General features: G+C 36.0%; 1 protein-coding gene across 7 annotated transcripts in view; it reads left to right on the top strand.

Annotated features, from left to right (window-relative positions):
- ANKS1B (ankyrin repeat and sterile alpha motif domain containing 1B) overlaps positions 1 to 20,122 on the top strand; it is a gene marked incomplete at both ends in the record, with an annotated part of 1,159,914 nt that overhangs the window by 483,568 nt on the left and 656,224 nt on the right. For all 7 annotated transcript variants that reach the window (XM_082666412.1, XM_082666409.1, XM_082666411.1 and 4 more), the window contains one exon: positions 5,011 to 5,147. In XM_082666412.1, the coding sequence (XP_082522538.1) occupies positions 5,011 to 5,147 (137 nt within the window). The remainder of the gene's footprint in view (positions 1 to 5,010; positions 5,148 to 20,122) is intronic.

Here is a 20,122-nt window from a genome sequence, read left to right as displayed (position 1 = left end):
AGTCATAATGTATAATCTAATGCATAGAAAGGGAATGTGACAAGAAGATGTCTCATTTCAATCTGAAATTGCAAGTATCTTCAGTAATTTTCTCTAAGCAGTTTTTATACACCTCATTTCCTTTTCATCAGAAATGTTCTGTAGCTGCAGGTGTGAAATGCAGGTTGACCATGTAAAACCATCGTGGACATAGGCTGTCATTTTGCAAAGTCCACTGGATAATTGGTAGGTTTTTATAAATAATATAATAAAGGATATTTTAGGAATAAATCAGTTTCCTAAGACTCTTATGTATGTTCTAGAATATGCTTCTCATTTGGATTTTCTCCAAAAGGACCATGGAATTATAAAAGCCAGATCACCTTTCTCCATGTAATTAAGGACATTTATGACAGTTGCCATTGACACACACACACACAGGTTTTATTCATTTTATTTCACTTAGTATTTTTAAAAGATTGCAATGAGCTAAAAGCTGTGGAGAGAATAAAGGAAATATAAGTCACTGTGAAAATATAACCTAGTCTGGAAGAGATAATGAACAATGCAAGGTAGTATAAAATCAAATTTTCAGTGTAGTGCTGCATGTCATGGCTTCAGAAGATGGAGACAGAGTCTTTTCTAAATTTAGCACTTGATTACCCACTGTCTTGTACTATGTATTAAATTACTTACAAGAAACATTCAAGAAGCTTTTGCTTTATAGTCTGCATGGACTACCCAGCAGTTTTTTCTGGCTTTGATGCAAAATCACTTAACAGGGCCAGCCCTTGCAGTGAATCATTCCTCAAGGGATCATCTCTTATTCCTGGAATTAAAATTCTGTCCCTACCAATTTGTGTTAATAGCTAAGATACTGGTCTCAAATCCTGCCCAAGTACTCACAGTCATTACTCTAGATGTATTACCTACAAAGTACTACTATTTATTTTCTTGCTTTTCCCTCTAGATTTTCTTTCCTCTTCTATATTTTAATTTAATTCTGATAATATTTGGTTTAATAGGGAAAATGGAAACTCAAATTTATTAACTGCATACTATGTCATTATGTGCTAGTTCTTTTTCATTTGTGTTCTCTCACCTTCTTCTGCACACATAAACCCTAGAATGTAGTTATTAATCCTCATTTTTAAAGAAAAACTGAAATCCAGAGCAGTTAAATGAATTGTCTAACATTGAACAGGCAAGTTTTCCACAGACTCCAGCATCTGGTATTAGAATGTGAGTTTGGATGCTTTTTTGAATTAATATTTACTAATAGACAAAGAGCGATATTTAATGTTGTATATTTTATTCTAACAAAAAGTTGAGTAAAAAGTAGCACAGAATTGAAGATGAAACAGACAATGGAATAGGATACCATGAGTGAGAAACAGAGACACAGAAACAGATTCATGAAGACTTCAAATATTGGAATTATCAGACAGATTAAAAACAAACCCACTTTACTTGCTGTTTCTAATCAATAAAAGCAAGCCTGAAAATGTTGTTAGGGAATTGAAAATGCTAAATGGTGATCAATGTATTTGAAAAAGAACCAAATAGAAATTTTAGAACTGAAAAGCATAACTGAAAGTAAGAAAAAGGTTTGATAGCAGACTAGACACAGCTGAAGAAAGAACCAGTAAGCTGGAAAATGAGTGTAAGAAACTATTCAGAATGCAATACAGAGAGAAAAACGATAAAAGTACAAAAGAGAGAATAAATGATAAGGAGAATAAAGTCTGACATTATTTCACTGGAGTCCAAAAGGAGAGAAAAGAGAAAATGGGGTAGAGGCAATACCTGAAGTGATATGGTAAGGAGTATATGCTCCTCCAATAGTCTTTCCTGTTTCTGCTTATCAAAACTACATCCTTTCAGTTCCTCAGGCCAAAAATCTTAGTCATGCCTGCCCTCTCTATTTCTCTTCTACCCTGTATCCAACACATCAAGAAATTCTATTAGTCTACCTTCAAGATACACCCAGAATCCAACCACTTATCACCAACTCAAATGCAAATGCCCTGATCTATCCTGGGTCACTGGTCTTAACAGATCTCCTTGCTTCCAGGTATTATACCATATAGTACACACAAGGGTACCCTAGGATGTTTTTATGGTTGACATTTTCTGTTTTTATTATTTTTTTCTTATTGTCTCCATGTTCTACTTTGTTTTTGTGGAGTTGGTTAACTCTGTTCAGAAGTAGAGACTGCCCATACCTTGACTATGGCAATAGTCTTCAGGCTCTGCCCCTTCCAGTCACTTTTGCATACCAATGGCATGCTAACCAGCAGAAGGGCAATGTGCCATCAATCTAGAATTTCTTGTCTTCCACTTACTGGAAATATAACTTTGTGATTACCTTTTCTGTAAAAGGAGAATGGTAATAATAGAAACTACTTCAAAGAATTATTTTAAGGCTATTTCAATGAGCTTCAGTAAGTAAAAGGAATTTAACATGCTCCCTGAGCATAATAAATGCTCAATAACCATTAGCTATTATTATCATTACTATGCCAGTCTCTGCTTAAATATCTTCAATATTTTGCATTGCCTACAGAATTAAGCGTAAACTTAACATAATAGTAAACCTTCTTTTACTTATCTAAACTTAGCTCCAACTTCTTCCTAATGTAAAATACCAGCTTCATCTATGCTCTTTCCACCTCTGTGCCCTCATGTTTTATGTTCTGTCCCAGCTTTCTTGCCTGAAAACTGCAGCTTTTCACAACCATCTTCCTTCCCAGCCAGTCTGATTTCTTCTCCCCCTGCTTTTTCACCATGCTTCATTTATCTGTTATTAACTCTCAAGTTATATTGCATTATAATTTGTTTGCATGTCTGATGCCACATTTGATTGCATACTTCTCAAGGGCAGAGATTTAAAAAAATTTTACTAGACTTTATTTTTTAGAGCAGTTTTAGGTTTACAGAAAAATCAAGCAGAAGGTATAGAGATTCCTCATATACTCCCTGCTGCCACACAGGCATGGCCTCCCCCACTATCAACATCCCCCTCCAGAGTGGTACATTTGTTGCAACCAGTGAACCTACATTGACACATCATTATCATACAAAGTCCATAGTTTACACTAAGGTTCACTCTTGGTGCTGTACATTCTATGGGTTGGGACAAATGTGTAATGACATATATCCATAGTTATAGTATCAGAGAGAAAAATTTCACTGCCCTAAAAATCCACTGTGTTCCACCTATTCATCCCTCCATACCTCCTAACCCCTGGCTAGAAATTCTTTTCCAATTTATCCTTTTTTGTTGTTGTTGTTTTGTTTTGTTTGTTTTTGTGGTACGCGGGCCTCTCACTGTTGTGGCCTCTCCCGTTGCGGAGCACAGGCTCCGGACGCACAGGCTCAGCGGCCATGGCTCACGGGCCCAGCCGCTCTGCGGCATGTGGGATCTTCCCGGAACGGGGAATGAACCCGTGTCCCCTGCATCAGCAGGTGGACTCTCAACCACTGCGCCACCAGGGAAGCCCCCAATTTATCCTTTGAACATAACATAATACCTAATACATAATTGACCCCAAATAAATGTTTTTACATGTATGACTGAATGAATGAAAGGAGGAAGGGACAAATTAGAGAGAATGAACGCATCTTGTCATTCTTGCTGGCTGATGTTTTGTCTCTGTTTCAGTGGTTACTCATACTACCTTAGCCTACTCAGAAGATCACCCCCACAAACTACCGTCTTTCAGAACCTGGCTTATTTTTGAGATGCTTATTCAGACCCCACCATATATATTAAACCCGAATCAAGAGTGAGCTCTGGAAGCTTTTAAGACTTATTTTATGAATTATCTATTTAATTCAATGTATCACACTTGCATTTTTTGTTTCATGAACCTATGTCTGTATTCCTCAGTGAGACTAAATTATATTTTTGTGTGGTGGGTAAAGTTTCATCCCCTCACTTTTTATGAGCAAGAGGTGCCTTAATAAATTATTGCTTTTCACTTGGGATTGTAGACAATGGCCATGGAACAGAGAAACTTGCTGGTCTCTAATGAAGTCACAGTCTTAGTCCCTTTTACGTCAGTTCAGCTAACTGTCTAGAACAAAATTATTGGGGACTAATTAAAAACATAACAAGGAAGTAAATTTTTTGAAGATTTGAGCTTACAACAGTTTTCCTAAAAAGTCATAGGGGATTGCCAAATTGTTGTTAAAATAATATAACTTCTGTGTGCTAGCAGGAGTTATTTACAGAACATTTTCCATCCTTTCCCCAGTATTTTAAACATTCTAAAACTACATCTTTGATCTTATTTTGTTTTGACATAAATTCAGGAAGAAAATGTTATACATGTTGCTGATTTTTAAGTCATCATTTTCTTTATTTATGCTCCCCCAATACTGAACATAAGGGAAGATTACTTTGGATTTTTGAAATTTCATTCACTTAGTTTTTGACCATATAGGAAGATATATTTATCTGTGAGTGATAGTTTTTTTTTTTTTTTGTCTACATTATAAAACTATTTTGCACCAATATTTTTTCATCAAGTTTAATTCACTGGGATGCTTTTTTACAGTTTGAGGGATTTCTGGGAAAAATGCTTTGAGAAGCCTTGAATTGGGGTTTTATGAATCAGGGAGGTATGAAACTTCTCCTTTTAATAAAAATCAATACTCACTTGAAATATTATGGAAAAAAACTACTTCAATCATATAAAAGACATATTTTTTTAGTTAAGGTTTTAGTCATTTGTATAATGGCAGTCTTAACAATTATGCTGGATGATCTATCATTATGAATTAAATAATAATACTCTTCCTTCTTGGAACATTTCTACACGGGAAGGTATTTACCATTTTAAAAGAAAACAAAGCATTCAATAAACATTATTTTTAAAATATACTGCTGAGTGTATTCCTCATTATGATCTTGTAATTAATACCAGTTTTAAGTTGAAATCTCAATTCATGTTTACTAAAGTAATTTCAAGTCTTAAAAGGTAAACTGAGTGATTAGGTTCATGGTAGTTCTATTTTTATTCACAGAGAATGCCTCTGAGGTAGCATTTACTGCTCCAGGAACTAGTAACCATAGAAACAGCTCCACAGGCCCAACACCTGACTGCTCACCTCCATCCCCTGACACTGCCCTCAAAAATATTGTAAAAGTCATTCGACCCCAGGTAAGTGTCCAGCATGACATCATCTGCACTATAATATATTTCAATTTTGAATCAGTGCATGTACACCATTTACATTGCAATGCCTGGACTATCTTATAATAAGTAAATGGATTTTCAGATTAAAAGAATGGACTTGGAAGAGAATGTTTCCTTCCCTTGGAGCTGATGATAGACGTTGAAATCTGTATTGGCTTTTGGAAAAACGAATTTGTATATTACATGAAAAAACAAATTACGCTTACAAAAAATGGCTATTTCACGTCATTTTTCTCTTACAACATTTTAATAATTTTGCTCCAATTATTGAACTGCTACATGTTTTCTGGTGTTTCCTTCTCCTTTTGTCTTCATTTCTCTGGATATGCCACATTGTTTGTGATCACTTCTTTATCCTTCGACCCCAGTTGTTTATATATACGTATTTTTTCCAGTTCTTTATGGCTTCAGACTAATTTTGTCTGTGTTTAATATTGCACCTCTCATTGCTCCTTATTTTCCTCCAGTGCTCACTTTCCTCTGGCTGTCTCTTTACCCTTTGTTCTTTTTTTCCATTCCTGTCACTTTTCTGTATGGGTTTCTTTCTCTTCCCCGTTCTCTTTCAGTTGGATATCCCAGTAGGCGGTTTGCAGGCAAGCTTTAGAAATATCATTGGGACAAGCTGTTCTGTGATATTTCATTGAAAATAGCACTTATAAAGCTGTTTGCATTATATTTTTGCCAACAGATGGACTCAGAACATGGAATTGGTGATGTTCTCAACCTGGCTTATTCTGAATGGGCCTCATAAAATCCAAGAGAGGGGAACTTTGGATCAGATCAATGCCATTCACTATCTACTTAGATATATAGTATGAACGAATACTTTGAGCCAATTTGCAGAACAAATATGTCTTTTAAGGTAGTTTTGGTCTAAATGAGCAATGATTTGTTTAATATCTAACCTTCTTTACCATAACTTACTTTGGATTATTTTATTATAATCATCATCCTCATCAGTAAAATGGCATTTAAGCTTTACATATCCACTACAGCTTGTAGAACACTTTCATACAAATTGTTTTGTTTAACCTTTATCAGTTCCAAGGGAATGTATATTTTAGTGTTATGGATAAGGATATTGGCACTCCAAAGGGGCTAAGTTGTGCAACTGATTGGAAGTTTCTTTCCTTTCTTTGGTATAATAATTAATTGTCTCCTGCCATCCTGTTCAGAGGGTAGAAAAATCCTCATTAGGTTGTATAACTTGTTACATCTTTATGAGGCTAAAACGTACAGGTTCATAGGCATAGGTAACATTTCACACAGTGTCCCAATATGTGCAGGAGAAAAATGTCTTCAATAATTCCTCTTCCTTCTCAGGGGAATTTGACCTAGTTCATTTAATTCAAGAAATAACCCTCACTAAACTTAGATTTAGATGCTAAATATCACATTTATTATCATTGTCTTTCTCATTAGATGAAGGTGGTTCTGGTGTTATTGTGCAGCTGTTACATTTTCAGCATTTTAAACTATTTATGCAGGAGATTGCCCTATATATGTTAATAAAATCTATTACTAAACATATTTATCTTTATACCAATATAAATTCTCTAATGTAAATGCATTTGATCATTTAATGAATGAAAAACATATTCTTTTCTACATAATCTAATCAACTCTACAGGACCTTATTCCATGAATCCTCCTTTGCATACTCTATTTTGTTGTATTTTAACTTATTTTAATAAACTTTGAAGAAAACTAGAGGTAGTTTTAAAGCCAGAAATTTCATTTGACTCCATTCCTTGGTTCTGTCCATTTTAAAAAGTGTATGAAGGTAACTGACTCCACTTTCCTTTCTTAGATGTTATAATGATGATTTAGGGAGGGAAAAATGAAGGGAGAAAGTCAGGAAACTAAGTCTGATAGTATTTAAATTAGAACCAATGCAGCCTGTATGTGTGTATGTTATAGACAATAACAGCTAAGGTATATAACTGGGAAAGAATATAACCTCAATTGGGCTACCCTTTCTTTCACCTCAGAGACATTGGTGCATTACTTATTTCTCCTCATGAGTCCTGATCTCCTGGGGTTCCTCATTCACTGTAGAGGGCAGAGAATAGAAAATTGAAGCGAAAGTAATTATGAAGGAGTTTTGGGGTAGGACATGTGATTTCAGGAAAGGGTTTAGAGACCAGAGGGTGTGGATGGGGGACAGCTAGATGGATAGAATAGAGGACTCCCTGGTGTGTTTTGACAAGTCACAGGTGTGTCAGGCATTGAACATTGTCAAGGACTACTGTTCCAAAGAACAGAGAATTATTAGTTAGCTTATATAAGAGCCTATACTGTGATCATAGGTTTAACCCTCTGAAGTGTTTGCTAATTCTCCTGGCTTTTCTGTCTGGAAATGCAAGAATGTGGTTTGATTGACTTGTGGGTATTCAAATACTTTTTTTTTCATTTACTAATTAGAAAGTAATAACATGGTTGAAATGATCATTTCACTCTTAAAACTGGTGATGGGCCTTGAAAATAAAAGTATAAATGCAACTTTTATTCATGAATTTACATTTATCTGCCTGAGCATTAGCAGATGTGTTTAGCCTTATTGTGAGAAGAATGATATAGAATAGATGAGAGATAAAAACAGGACTTTTCATCTTATTCACTACAAATAGATACTGATTAGATAGAGCAAATTAGGTTACGTCTCCTTTGCCTGATGCATACCTTTATCTAGTCTACTTTCCATAACTATAAATGAAGAATATCCATTGTAACCAAGTTCTTGCTTTCAGTATGAGGTAGAGCTGATTATACATTTCATGTATTTCTGTTTGGTGTTTTAATTACTTGGAAGCTACAGACGTTGCGGTGCTTTGTTGAGTTTGATTCTATTTGGCATATTTATTAACTCATTAAGTCACAGCTGTTAGTTCTGCATCCCGTATTTGATCTTTTTTTTTTTTTTGCGGTATGCAGGCCTCTCACTGTTGTGGCCTCTCCCGTTGCAGAGCACAGGCTCTGGACGCACAGGCTCAGCGGCCATGGCTCACGGGCCCAGCCGCTCCGCGGCATGTGGGATCCTCCCAGACCAGGTCGCGAACCCGTGTCCCCTGCATCGGCAGGCGGACTCTCAACCACTGCGCCAGGGAAGCCCTGTATTTGATCTTTTTACCTTTGCTTCTTTGGGCTCTTTCATGTCTTAAAATCCTCCAGATTGTGAAACGTTCTATTTTCAATTCATAGAGCCTGAAAGATTTATGTGCTGCTTGCTTCTCTTTGTTTTTCTCCAGTGTATTAACCCACAAGCCTGAGTTTCTCTATTTAGATGAATTCACAAGGCTGGGTTCACTTACTTATACTTGAAAATAAAATTATTTTTAAATTTGAAAAAATACTTGAAATACTTGAAAAAATATTACCTTTAAAAAATTTAGGTAGGTCTATTGACATACAAGTTTTTTTTTTTTTGGCTACTAAATAATTATAGTTCCTTGTAATGGCTTTGTTTTTTTAAAGTTCTCCTGGTGAAAGTATCTTTTTCCCCTAATTGAAGAATACAATACAGTTTGATGGATTTTGACAGCTGTGTTTGTAGGTGTAACCACCACTCAAAGCAGGATATATATAGAACATTGGTGTTATCCCCAGAAAAAAGAGGTATACCTCATACCTCTTTCCAATCAATGGCCCCTATTCCTGCCTCAGAGACAACTGCTTTCTGATTTTTATCACTATTGTTAAGAATTGCTTATTCTTGGACTTTATATAAATGGAATCCTAGAGTGTGTGTGTGTGTTTTGTGTATGTCCAGGTCTGGCTTCTTTCACTCAGTGTAATGTTTTGGGGATTCACTCATGTTATTCCTTTTTTTACTGAGTAGTATTCCATTGGATTAATATAGTACAGCTTGTTTATTCAGTCTCCTGTTGATTGATACTTGTGTTGTTTCCTGTTATTTTCTATTATGAATGAATATGCTGTGAAGTCATGTTCAAGTATTTGTAAATACATATATTTTCTTATAGATACCTAAGAGTGGGATTGTTGGGTAGTAGGGCAAATGAGTAGCTAACTTTATAAGAAACTTGCCAAGAGTTTTCCAAAGTAGTAGTTCCATTTTATAATCCCCAACAGAAATATCTGAGATTTTCAATTTCTCCACAATCTCTCCAACATTTACACTTACAGTTTTTTCATTTTAACCATTCTTATGGGTATGAAAGGATTTTTCATTATGGCTTTAATTTGCATTTTCCTGGTGACTAGTGATATTGAGCACGTTTTCCTGTGGCTGTTGCTCATTTTATATCGTTTGAGAAGTGCCTGTTCAAATCCTTTTTATGGGGTTGTTCAATTTTCTAATTGTTGATTTGTAGTAATTCTTTATAAATTCTCATGTAATTCCAAAAGATATGAGACATTTGTCAGATTTATGCACTGCAAATATTTTTCCCAGTTTGTGTTTTTTAGTGGCACCTTTTGATGAACAGAATATTTTAATTTTGGTGAGATCCAATTTATCAATTTTTTTTCATGGTTAGTGCTTTTTGTGTCTTGTCCAGGTTATAAATAAATGTACCCATATTTTTTTTTTCTAGAAGCTTTCTGGTTCTGGCTTTTGCATTTAGTTCTGTGATCCGTCTCAAATCATTTTTGTATGGTGTGAGGTGGGAGTCGAGATTCATTTTTTTTCCTATGTGGAAAAAGACCTTCCTCTCCTCATTGAGTTGACTTAATGCTTTAGTACTGTTTACTACTTTAACTTTCCAATTCTTCATTGTTGGTATATAGAAATGCAAATGAGTTTTATATCATCCTTGTATCCTGCCACCTGGATAATTTCTTTTAAAAATTACAGTAGCTCCTTTAAAAATAATTTCCTTAGGGTTTTCTCCTCTCCTGTCACCTGAAAATAATGATGGTCTTACTTTTTTCTTTCTGATCTTTATGACTTTTATTTCTTTTTCTTACTGCTATGACTGCATTGCAGTGGTGCACGGAAGGGGTAAAGCCAGAAATCCTTGCCTTATTTGCTATCTTTGAGGTAAAGCATTCAGTATTTCAACATTAAGTATAAGCTATAAGCTTCTTGTATGTACCCTTCTACTTCTAGTTTGCTGAGAGTTTTTAGCATAAAAGAGTGTTTTTTCCCATTTTTTTCATTTTTTTCCTGTGTATATTTAGATGATCATATGACTTTTTTCTCCTTTCATTCTGTTGAAGTGATAAATACATTCATTTACTTTTGAATATTAATCCAACTTTGCATTTTTTTGGTTAGATACGTCTTGGTTATGATGTTTTACCCTTTTTATATAGTACTTGATGCAAGAGGCATTTTAGATAAAACATTACTGTGTGGAGAGATGGGTTAGACCTAAGGGAGTCAAAGATACCTGGTTGGCTGGGATTTTGGAATGATATTAATAGATATAGAAAAAACTTGAGCAGAAGTTTATTTTGATGAAGGAGAGGGTGGCATGATAAATTTGGTTTTGTAAGCTTACTGAGTGTAAGGCATGATATACAAATTGGAATATTGGTGGGGAATTATGGTGAGAGAGGTAGGAGCTTAAGGTAAAGATTTTATAGTCATTTATAGAATTTGATGGTGAAGGGAGATAGTACCAAAGGTAGTATGCTGGGAGATGTTTACACTTAAGGAAAAAAGTTAATATTTGTTGAGTACCTAATATAATTTAAGTTTCATGATTTTGGGGGGAATGGATATTATTATTGCCATTTTATAGGTGAGGAAATTGAGAACAAGGAAGTTTAAGTAATTTCTTCACATATACTTGAGAAAGAGGACCTTAGCAAAAGAGAGAGAGAAGGAACATTGACAGAGTATAAAGAAGGAAGACAAAACATTTTCATGAATATAAAGGGAGAAAAGAAAACTGAAGAAGAGATTAGTCAATACTGTCAAAATTTGCCGGGAGATGGAGGAAAAGGGAGATCAAAATGTCACTTTATTTGCTGATTATGAGGGCAAAGACCTTCAAGAATGCAAATTCCCTCAAGTGGAGAAGGTAGAAGCTTGAGATGCAAAGAGTTGAAGAGTTGGAGAAAAGCAATGCACTGACTGTAGATTAATCTTTTGAATAGGTTTGTGGTAAAAGGAAAGAAAGTATTATGGCATTGTGTTGAAAGATGGGCATGGTTAAGAAAACAGTTTTGATTTCATTTCAGGATGCAGGAAATTAAACCTCGTTGTAGAGAATAGGAAAGAGGACACTGAAAGTTGATTAGAGAGACATGAATGATGGAGACTGAAATGTTAAATTTTATAATAGAAGGAGTGACTAAATCTAATTAGCTCCAAAGTTCAAACATTCTGGCATTACTAGATGCAAGAGACACTTTGGATAAAGCATTGATTGTTAAAGTACTGCTTTCTTGGGCTATGCCCTCGGTGGTAGTTTTAGCTGGGTGTGTTTTTCCACTTCTTTCTTCTGTTTCATGACACAAATCAAATCTAAAGTAAGAGAAGAGGATGTTTGAGAAGTGACCCAAGGTGGAGGCAGAAAAAGAGACTATTTTAGTACATTATCATTGATAAATCATTCAAACAGGTGCTTAATGTTGAACATTATAACAACATATTTTAATGAACATAGATGGATACTAACAGGAAGCCAACCTTAGAAAATTTGAAAGTTCTGATTATTTTGAGGTACTCCTGGTACTGTCCAGATCCTACCACATAATTTAAATCCCATCCTAAGTAGAATTCAGCAGAATGAAATGATTCCAGGCTGCACTCTTTTGCAGCTAAGGAGGGACCCTATGAAGAAAAAACAAAGAGGCCAGAGGGGCAAAGAAAAGAAAAAGTCAAGGGCCCAGTTTTCTCAAGAGGCTAAGGGAGATTATTTGCAGAAAGATGAGCTGTTCCTGAACTCCAACCCATGATGGACTCTGTTTCGATCAGGTGACAACTCAACTTGAAGGAATTAAATACTTTGGGTATTCTCCTGGACTTTCTGTGTGCTTAATGAACTAATAATGAAGTAATTTAATAATAAACCATACTATTTCTCCCATTATTAATGGTTTAGAACCGGGGTTGTATAAAATTCTTGCCAAATCTAGAATAACATTTTACTGGGCACTGTAGGGTTATAGAATACATATGCTAAAATTTAAAATTAGAAATGAGAGTGGGTATGTAAAAAGCAGAGGCATATAACTCAGAATGAGTATAGCATATTAGGTTGAAGCAAAAATAGATAAGGTATAAAAAGTTTTTCAAAGAGGTAATCTTTTAAAAATATCTTTATTATTGAGCATTGAACCATTTATTTCTGCTATTGCACATGTGTTTCATATATTTCTTATAAAAACCCTACAAGGTAGGTGTTTTTTCTTTATTTTACTGATTGGGTCTGAGACTAGGTTGAATAATTTTCCCAGTGTTACACAGCCACTGACTGGAAGAACTCTGATCTCCTAACTCCAATAGTCTATTAATGTTAATTACTCATTAGGGAGAAAATAATCAAGATGGCCTATTGATATTCCAGAAGGATGATGAAGTTTGAGAGGAGAATAATAGATTAGAAAAAGGAAGAAGAGCGGAAGCATAGATGGCAACAGTTTGTAGCCTGAGGAAGGGAACCAAAGAAGACTGTATACTATCATTTGGAGTCTTGCAGCCAAAGCTAAGTAATAGGAGAAAGCTGAAAACAGAAAGATAATAAAACAATAGAAAATAATCTTATGTGAAAAAAAGAACATTTTGGAAAGGAAAAAAATGGAGGAAGAAGTCAGTGACCCCAACAATCAACCAGTAGTCTTCAACAAATTGGAATGTCCTGGAAAACTTTTTATTTTTATTGAAGTATAGTTGACTTACAATATTATATTAGTGTCACATGTACAGCATAGTGACTCAATATTTTTATAGACTACATTCCATTTACAGTTATTACAAAACAATGGCTATATTTCCCTATACTGTACAGTATATATCCTTGTTGTTTATTTATTCTGTACATAGTAGTCTGTACCTCTTAATTCCCTACCCTCTTCTTGCCCCTCCCCATCCTTCTCCCCACTGGTAGGAGGTGGGAATCACCCCATATTTAGCCAGCATCATCCTAAGCAGATTCAAATGATTTAGGGAACTTAAAAAGTCTCCCAAATACGTTACCTAAAAGCTAAAGTTGCTATCTTCAGAGCCAATTGTGGATGAGACAGTGAGAGTGAGAGCATCGTCTCTCAAAGGTCACATTTCAAGTGTGGGCAAATGTGATTTAATTGGCACTGTAATAACATGTTGGGTCATTATAGGGCTTGTTCCCTATATCTGTGTGTCTCTTTCTGTTTTGTTATATACATTCATGTGTTTTTATGTTTTAGATTCCTCATATAAGTGGTAACATCGAGTATTTGTCTTTCTCTGTCTTATTTCACTAAGTATAATACTCTCCAGGTCCATCCACGTTGTTGCAAATGGCAGAATTTTTTCTTTTTTATGGCAGAGTAATATTCCATTTTATATATATATATATATATATATATATATATATATATATATATATATATATTCCCATCTTCTTTATCCATTCATCTGTTGATGGACACTTAGGTTGCTTCCATGTCTTGGCTATTGTAAACAATACTGCTATGAACATTGGGGTGCATGTGTCTTTTTTTTTTTTTTTTTTTTTTTGCAGTACGTGGGCCTCTCACTGTTGTGGCCTCTCCCATTGCAGAGCAACAGGCTCTGGACATGCAGGCTCAGCGGCCATGGCTCACGGGCCCAGCTGCTCCGCGGCATGTGGGATCTTCCCGGACCGGGGCATGAACTCGTGTCCCCTGCATCGGCAGGCAGACTCTCAACCACTGCACCACCAGGGAAGCCCCATGTGTCTTTTTGAATTAGTGTTTTTGTTTTTTTTCAGATATATATCCTGGACAGCTTTTTAACAAAATGCCTGGCCCTATCCCCCTGACCAATTAAATTGATATCTCTAAAGACAGGTATTTTATGCAATCATATGTAACATTTTGCTTTTAGTACCTTTTTTTTAAGAATTAAATTCTAATCATGCTCTGTCACATACCCTTCGTGTAACCTTTCTAACCCTCAGTTTGTCAGCAAAGTGAGGATGGTGTTTGCCTTGCCTGCTTCTCAGGGACATAGTAAAGCTCAAATCAGATAATATGTGCCATGGCACTGTGTAAATTATAAAGCTCTATAGTGACCCAACTTGTTATTAGAGTGGCAATTAAATCACATTTTCCCACATTTGAAATACAACCTTCGAGAGATGAACCTCTCACTCTCGCTGTCTCATCCACAGTTGGCTCTGACGATAGCAACTTTGGCTTTTAGGTAACGTATTTGGGAGCCTTTTTAAGTTTCCTGAATCATTTGAATCTACTTAGGATGATGCTGGCTAAATATGGGATGATCCCCACCTTCAACATTGCATGCCTTAGAGATGTCTCCATAAGATAGCCACGGGAAGTATAAACTCCTGAAATCTGGGATATGAGAGAATCCAATGAAGATAAATGGCTCAGTGTTGGGTCAGGCTGACCCAATACAGGGGAAGGAAAAACCAGCATCCAGAAAGCATCCACTATGAACTGCATCTTCCATTAGTGACTAAAATCACCATCATTCTGTATAGAGATCGTGCCAATCACATGTCAGAGGAATATTAGTCATCCTCATTTCTCTTCTTTTGATGAAATCCTGGCTGAATTTGTCCACCAGGAAAATGGGAAGTTATTTGTTACTGACACTTTCAACATGTAAAAAGAATTTTCATTTCCTTTTCTAAGCATGAAGTATAATTCTCTGAATTTTGTGCCCACATTGCCATTGACAAACAGCAGACCTTATTGAAGTGGGGTTTTCTTTTGTGTTATTCAGGTTTCTTCTTCCATGTACATAAAAATCTCAGTGGATAAGGTTCTTTGTCATGTCTTTTTCTCTAGAGCATCTCTAGGCACTCTGAATAAGAATGCACAGATGAAAAATGCTCTGGAAAAAATTTCATTAAAAAACAATATGTCCAGAAAGTAGAGTTGGCATTATTACTTTAAATGTCTTTAGTGGTAGATTAGAATTTGAAATCTAATCTCATCCCTCCTATTAGGTCATTTGTTATTGACTTGCACTGGGTAAAGTTAAAAGCCCCCAATTACCTCTGCCTCTAATTCATGGAAACCTTTTTGAGCGCATGATGAATAGTGTACCTAATGTATGAGGCTGAAGCTAATTACTTCTATTTCCTGATCTTTGCTGTTCTGAAATTGTGGAATTTAGCTCTGCAAATATCACAGAGCCCATTGTTACTTTATTTGTTCATTCATTAAATAAACATTTAATTGAACTGTGCCTACCATATGATGGGCCTCATAAGAGGAGATTTGAATATGAAAATGACCTAAAAGAATCTTTAATCAATTGAGGGAGACTTGCTTTAAACAGATAATGTTTGGAATTTCACTGATGGAATTTATTGCTGGAATTCCCCATGGATCATCCTCAGACCCCCTTCTCTTCTCAGTCTACACGTACTCCTAATATACTCGCGTCCAGTTCCAGAGCTCTAAATGCCATCTATATTCTGATTACTCCTAAATTTATATTCCAGCCCCAACCACTTTCCTGAACTCTAGGCTCATAACCAGCCAGCTAATCTAAATCTCAAATTAAATACCTAAGAAGCATTTTAAGCTTAACATTTGTGGCGTTAAACTTTGTATTTCAGTTAATAGCAGCTCAGGCTAAGAGACTTGACCCCATCGTTGATTCTTTTCTTTCTCTTACGCCCTCACATCCAATCCAACAGAAAACCCAAGAGGCCAGCAATCCTCAAAGTGTGGTTTGGGACCGCTTGGCAGTCTCCAAGACCCTTTCAGAAGATCTGTGAGGTCAAAGATATTTTCATAATAGTACAAAGAGATTTTGCCTTTTACACTCTTATTTTTACACCAGTACTTAGTGGAGTTTTCCATCGTTGCACTGTGATGTTCAGTGACATCATAGCTCTGATGGCTCATGAAATGTGCACTTGTGTATTCTTATGTCTTAAAAGTATCTCAGTTTTAATTTTTTATATATTGAATATTTACAGATATTATACCCTTATGAACAAACACTCTTTAGTGTTCTCAATTTTTAAGGGTGTAGAAGAGTCCTGAGATTAAAAAGCTTAAAAATTGTTCCTTTATCTTTCCTTTCAAAATATGTCTTGACTCAGGACCCTCTTATCATGTCGAATAAGCCATTAACATCTCTTAAGTGGACTTTTGAAAAAGCATGTAACAACCTAATTGGGAAAAGAATTTGAAAAAGAATAGATACATGTATATGTATAACTGAATCACTTTGCTCTACACCTGAAACTATCACAACATTGTTAATCAACTATACTCCAGTATTAAAAAAGAAAAAGAAAAAGCCTCTTAACCTGTTTTGTTTGCGGCACTGATCGTTGTGCCCTTATCATCCTTTTGCAAATCAGCAGATAGACTTACGTAAATCAGATCATGTTATTTATCTGTTCAACCTTCTCATCTCACTCAGACTAAGGCTTACAACACCCTATATAATTTGATTCTCTCTTTAACCTCTTAATCTGTCTCCTGTCATTCTCTACCTAACTCATTTTACTCCAGCCAGGCCATCTCCCCTGCATGACCTCAGATAAGCCAAACAGCTCCTGCCTTAGGTTTTTTGTTCTCATCCTTGACTTGCCTGAAATGGCCTTCCCTCAGAGACCTACATGGCTTATTATCTTTCTTCCTTCAGGTCATTATTCAGATGCCACCTCATGAAAGAAGCCGCCTCTGACCACTGAATATAAAGTAGCCACTATTTTACTTTCTATCTCCTTTATGCTATTTTTTCTTTATAACGTTTTTTCATTCCTGAATTAGTATTTATGTGTTGATTTGTTCTGTGTCTTTCTTCCTCATTTGAATGAACATTCCATGAGAATGAGAACTGTATCATATTATTATGATTATTGTTATTAAATTCTCAGTCACAGCACCTAGAACAGCACCTGGTACATAATTTGTGCTCAATAAATATTTGAATTAATTAACTGAGAATGGTTGGGTAAAGGGCAGTGAAGACTATTCTAGGAAGGGGGTACTCAAATTGAACTTTATATTTGAATAAGAATTAGCTAGATGAAGTGGTAGATACATAGTCCAGGGAGCAGCATAGGATGCGTAGGGCATTTAAAGTTTTTTGACTTAATGCTCTGACAAATCCATCTAGGATATTCTAATGAGTCAAGAAGTCCCAAGCAGATGTTCTACCCTCTTCCCCTCAATCAGAATGTCCTAATCTCTACTGAGTATTCATCCTGAGTATTGTTCTTGGCGAAAGAAGGGTTTTCATTGTAAAATATATAGAGGAAATACAGGGTTAAACACTTTTCTTTACTGAAGAATTTTTCATAGCCTTCCCCCACTACCATCTCTGGAAACTCACTAATATTTTTCACAACTAGTGATCCATAAAACATAATTTGGGAAGCATGATCCAGGTCATTTGATATATTTCTTTGTAGCTGACCCGAGCAATTCCATTCTGGTTTGATTTTTTCACTCATTCTCTATGAATTCACACTGTTGAGAAAGGGAGCATGCTGACTCAGCAATAAGTAGTGTGATTCATTTAGTATGTTGTATATAGAGTGGTATCTATACATTGTCTACTTAATCTTGTAAGCAACCATGTGAGATAATAGGACCATTATGATTCCTATTTTATATATGAGGAAAAGTAAAATGAATATAGTGTGTATTGTATCATGCTGACAAACAAGTTTTAAATCAATTAAGGTAAATGCCTAAAACCCAGAAACCAGTAATTTGAAGGTTCTATATTTTTTACTATAATACGGTATTATTTTACCATCATTCTCCTTTATACTGATTGAATTGTACTGAATAAATTTGCTTCAAACCTTATATTAGGCTCTATGAGGAATAAAAACATTTACATAATTCTCTGGGCTTAGGAGACAAATTAACTACATTGCTTTCTTCTTCTTCCAGACTCAGAACCAATTGAGAGATGGGATGCAGGAGTTAAACTAATTAAAATCAAACATCATATATTTAACTTACTGATAGACTAATTGGACAGTGTGATTCTAGGTATGTGGCCAGATGTGCTTGCCCCTGAATTAGACACACATTCCAACCTATCACTGGCATAGCTAGACAATCTACAAGGTGATTTTGTCACAGAAGAGCAGAGAATACATTATGCTGACATATTGGCTCTGAAGAGGAAAAACCCAGAAGGAGCAGAGATGAGCATGCTTAGTTAGTTTATTCCCCAAAGTCATTTTATAGCTGTGTAATTCTAGCTCCTTAGGGGAGAAATGAGTGAAGGGTAGGAGAATAGGCCAAGAGCGTTCCTCTAATGGAATTCCCCTTCTTGTGGAAATATGAGCCCAGAGAGTACAAGTTCAACTTAATAAAAAGATAATAAGATATACTTCATTTGGTCCAGCAGCCTAGAGTGTTTGGATAATAAGACTTACTATACTTACTTGCCAGACATCATCTCACTCCAAAAATCTGCTCTTCCTTCCTTATATCAGTTAATGGCAGCACCATCTAGTCAGTTTCCCAAACCAGAAATTTAGGTTGCCCTAGATGTCTCCCTTACCTTCTCTTCCTCAGTCTAATTAGCCACCAAACCAGGATAACTCTGTTTCCCAATTATCTCCCAAAGCTTTTCGCTTTTCTTTTTTTTTTGTGGTACGCGGGCCTCTCACTGTTGTGGCCTCTCCCGTTGCAGGCTCAGCGGCCATGGCTCACGGGCCCAGCCGCTCCGCGGCATGTGGGATCTTCCCAGACTGGGGCACGAACCCGTGTCCCCTGCATATGCAGGTGGACTCTCAACCACTGCACCACCAGGGAAGCCCGGTTTTTCACTTTTCTTCACTCCCACTGCAATTGTCTCAATTCATCTTCTCTTGACTTGATTTTTGAAATAACTCCCACAGTGTCTCCCTTGTTGTCATTCTCATCTGCTTCTAATTTACCTTCTACATTTCTCACTGTGATCTTCATGTTATTATTCTTCTTCTATATTTTGAAACAATCAAAGAATTATATTACAGCAAAGTTAGAAACACAATATAAAGATCTTTTTCCTGGGGCTTCCCTGGTGGCGCAGTGGTTGAGAATCTGCCTGCCAATGCAGGGGACACGGGTTCGAGCCCTGGTCTGGGAAGATCCCACATGCCACGGAGCAGCTGGGCCCGTGAGCCACAATTACTGAGCCTGCGTGTCTGGAGCGTGTGCTCCGCAACAAGAGAGGCCGCGATAGTGAGAGGCCCGTGCACCACGATGAAGAGTGGCCCCTGCTTGCCACAACTAGAGAAAGCCCTTGCACGGAAACAAAGACCCAACACAGCCATAAATTAATTAATTAATTAATTTTTTTAAAAAAAGATCTTTTTCCTGGAACTATATGTAAGATGTTAACCTGATGCCCCATCAGCCCGAAATGCCTTAGTGTGCTATTTCTTGCAAAAAAAAAAAAAAGGACATTTAACCAGAAAATAACCCATCAAGATCAGATCGTTTACCTTGATATATTACTACCATTTAATCGTAAAACCCCATTCAAATTTTATCAATTGTCCTAATAATAACTTTGTGGTAAAATATACAGTCCAGAATCATACATTGTGTCTATTTGTCTTTTCTCTTTAATCTCTTTCAATCCGAAACAATCTCTCAGTCTTGTCTGGACTTTTAAAACCATGACACATTTGAAGATAACAAGTCAGTTATTTTATAGCATGTCCTTCAATTTGGGTTTATTTGATACTTCCTCATAATTAGATTCAGGCTATTCATCTTTGTTACAAAGATCCAGAAGTGACTCTGCATTGTTTTGTTGTTGTTGTTTATTGCATCCTATCAGGTGGTACATGATTCTGACTTGTCTTATTTCTGATATTGTTCACCTTGATCATTTA

The sequence above is a fragment of the Grampus griseus genome, assembly GCF_964374135.1.
Source record: "Grampus griseus genome assembly, chromosome: 11".
NCBI lineage: Eukaryota > Metazoa > Chordata > Mammalia > Artiodactyla > Delphinidae > Grampus > Grampus griseus.
The sequence above is the reverse complement of the archived record's forward strand: the minus strand, read 5'-3'. Positions and strand labels throughout refer to the sequence as shown.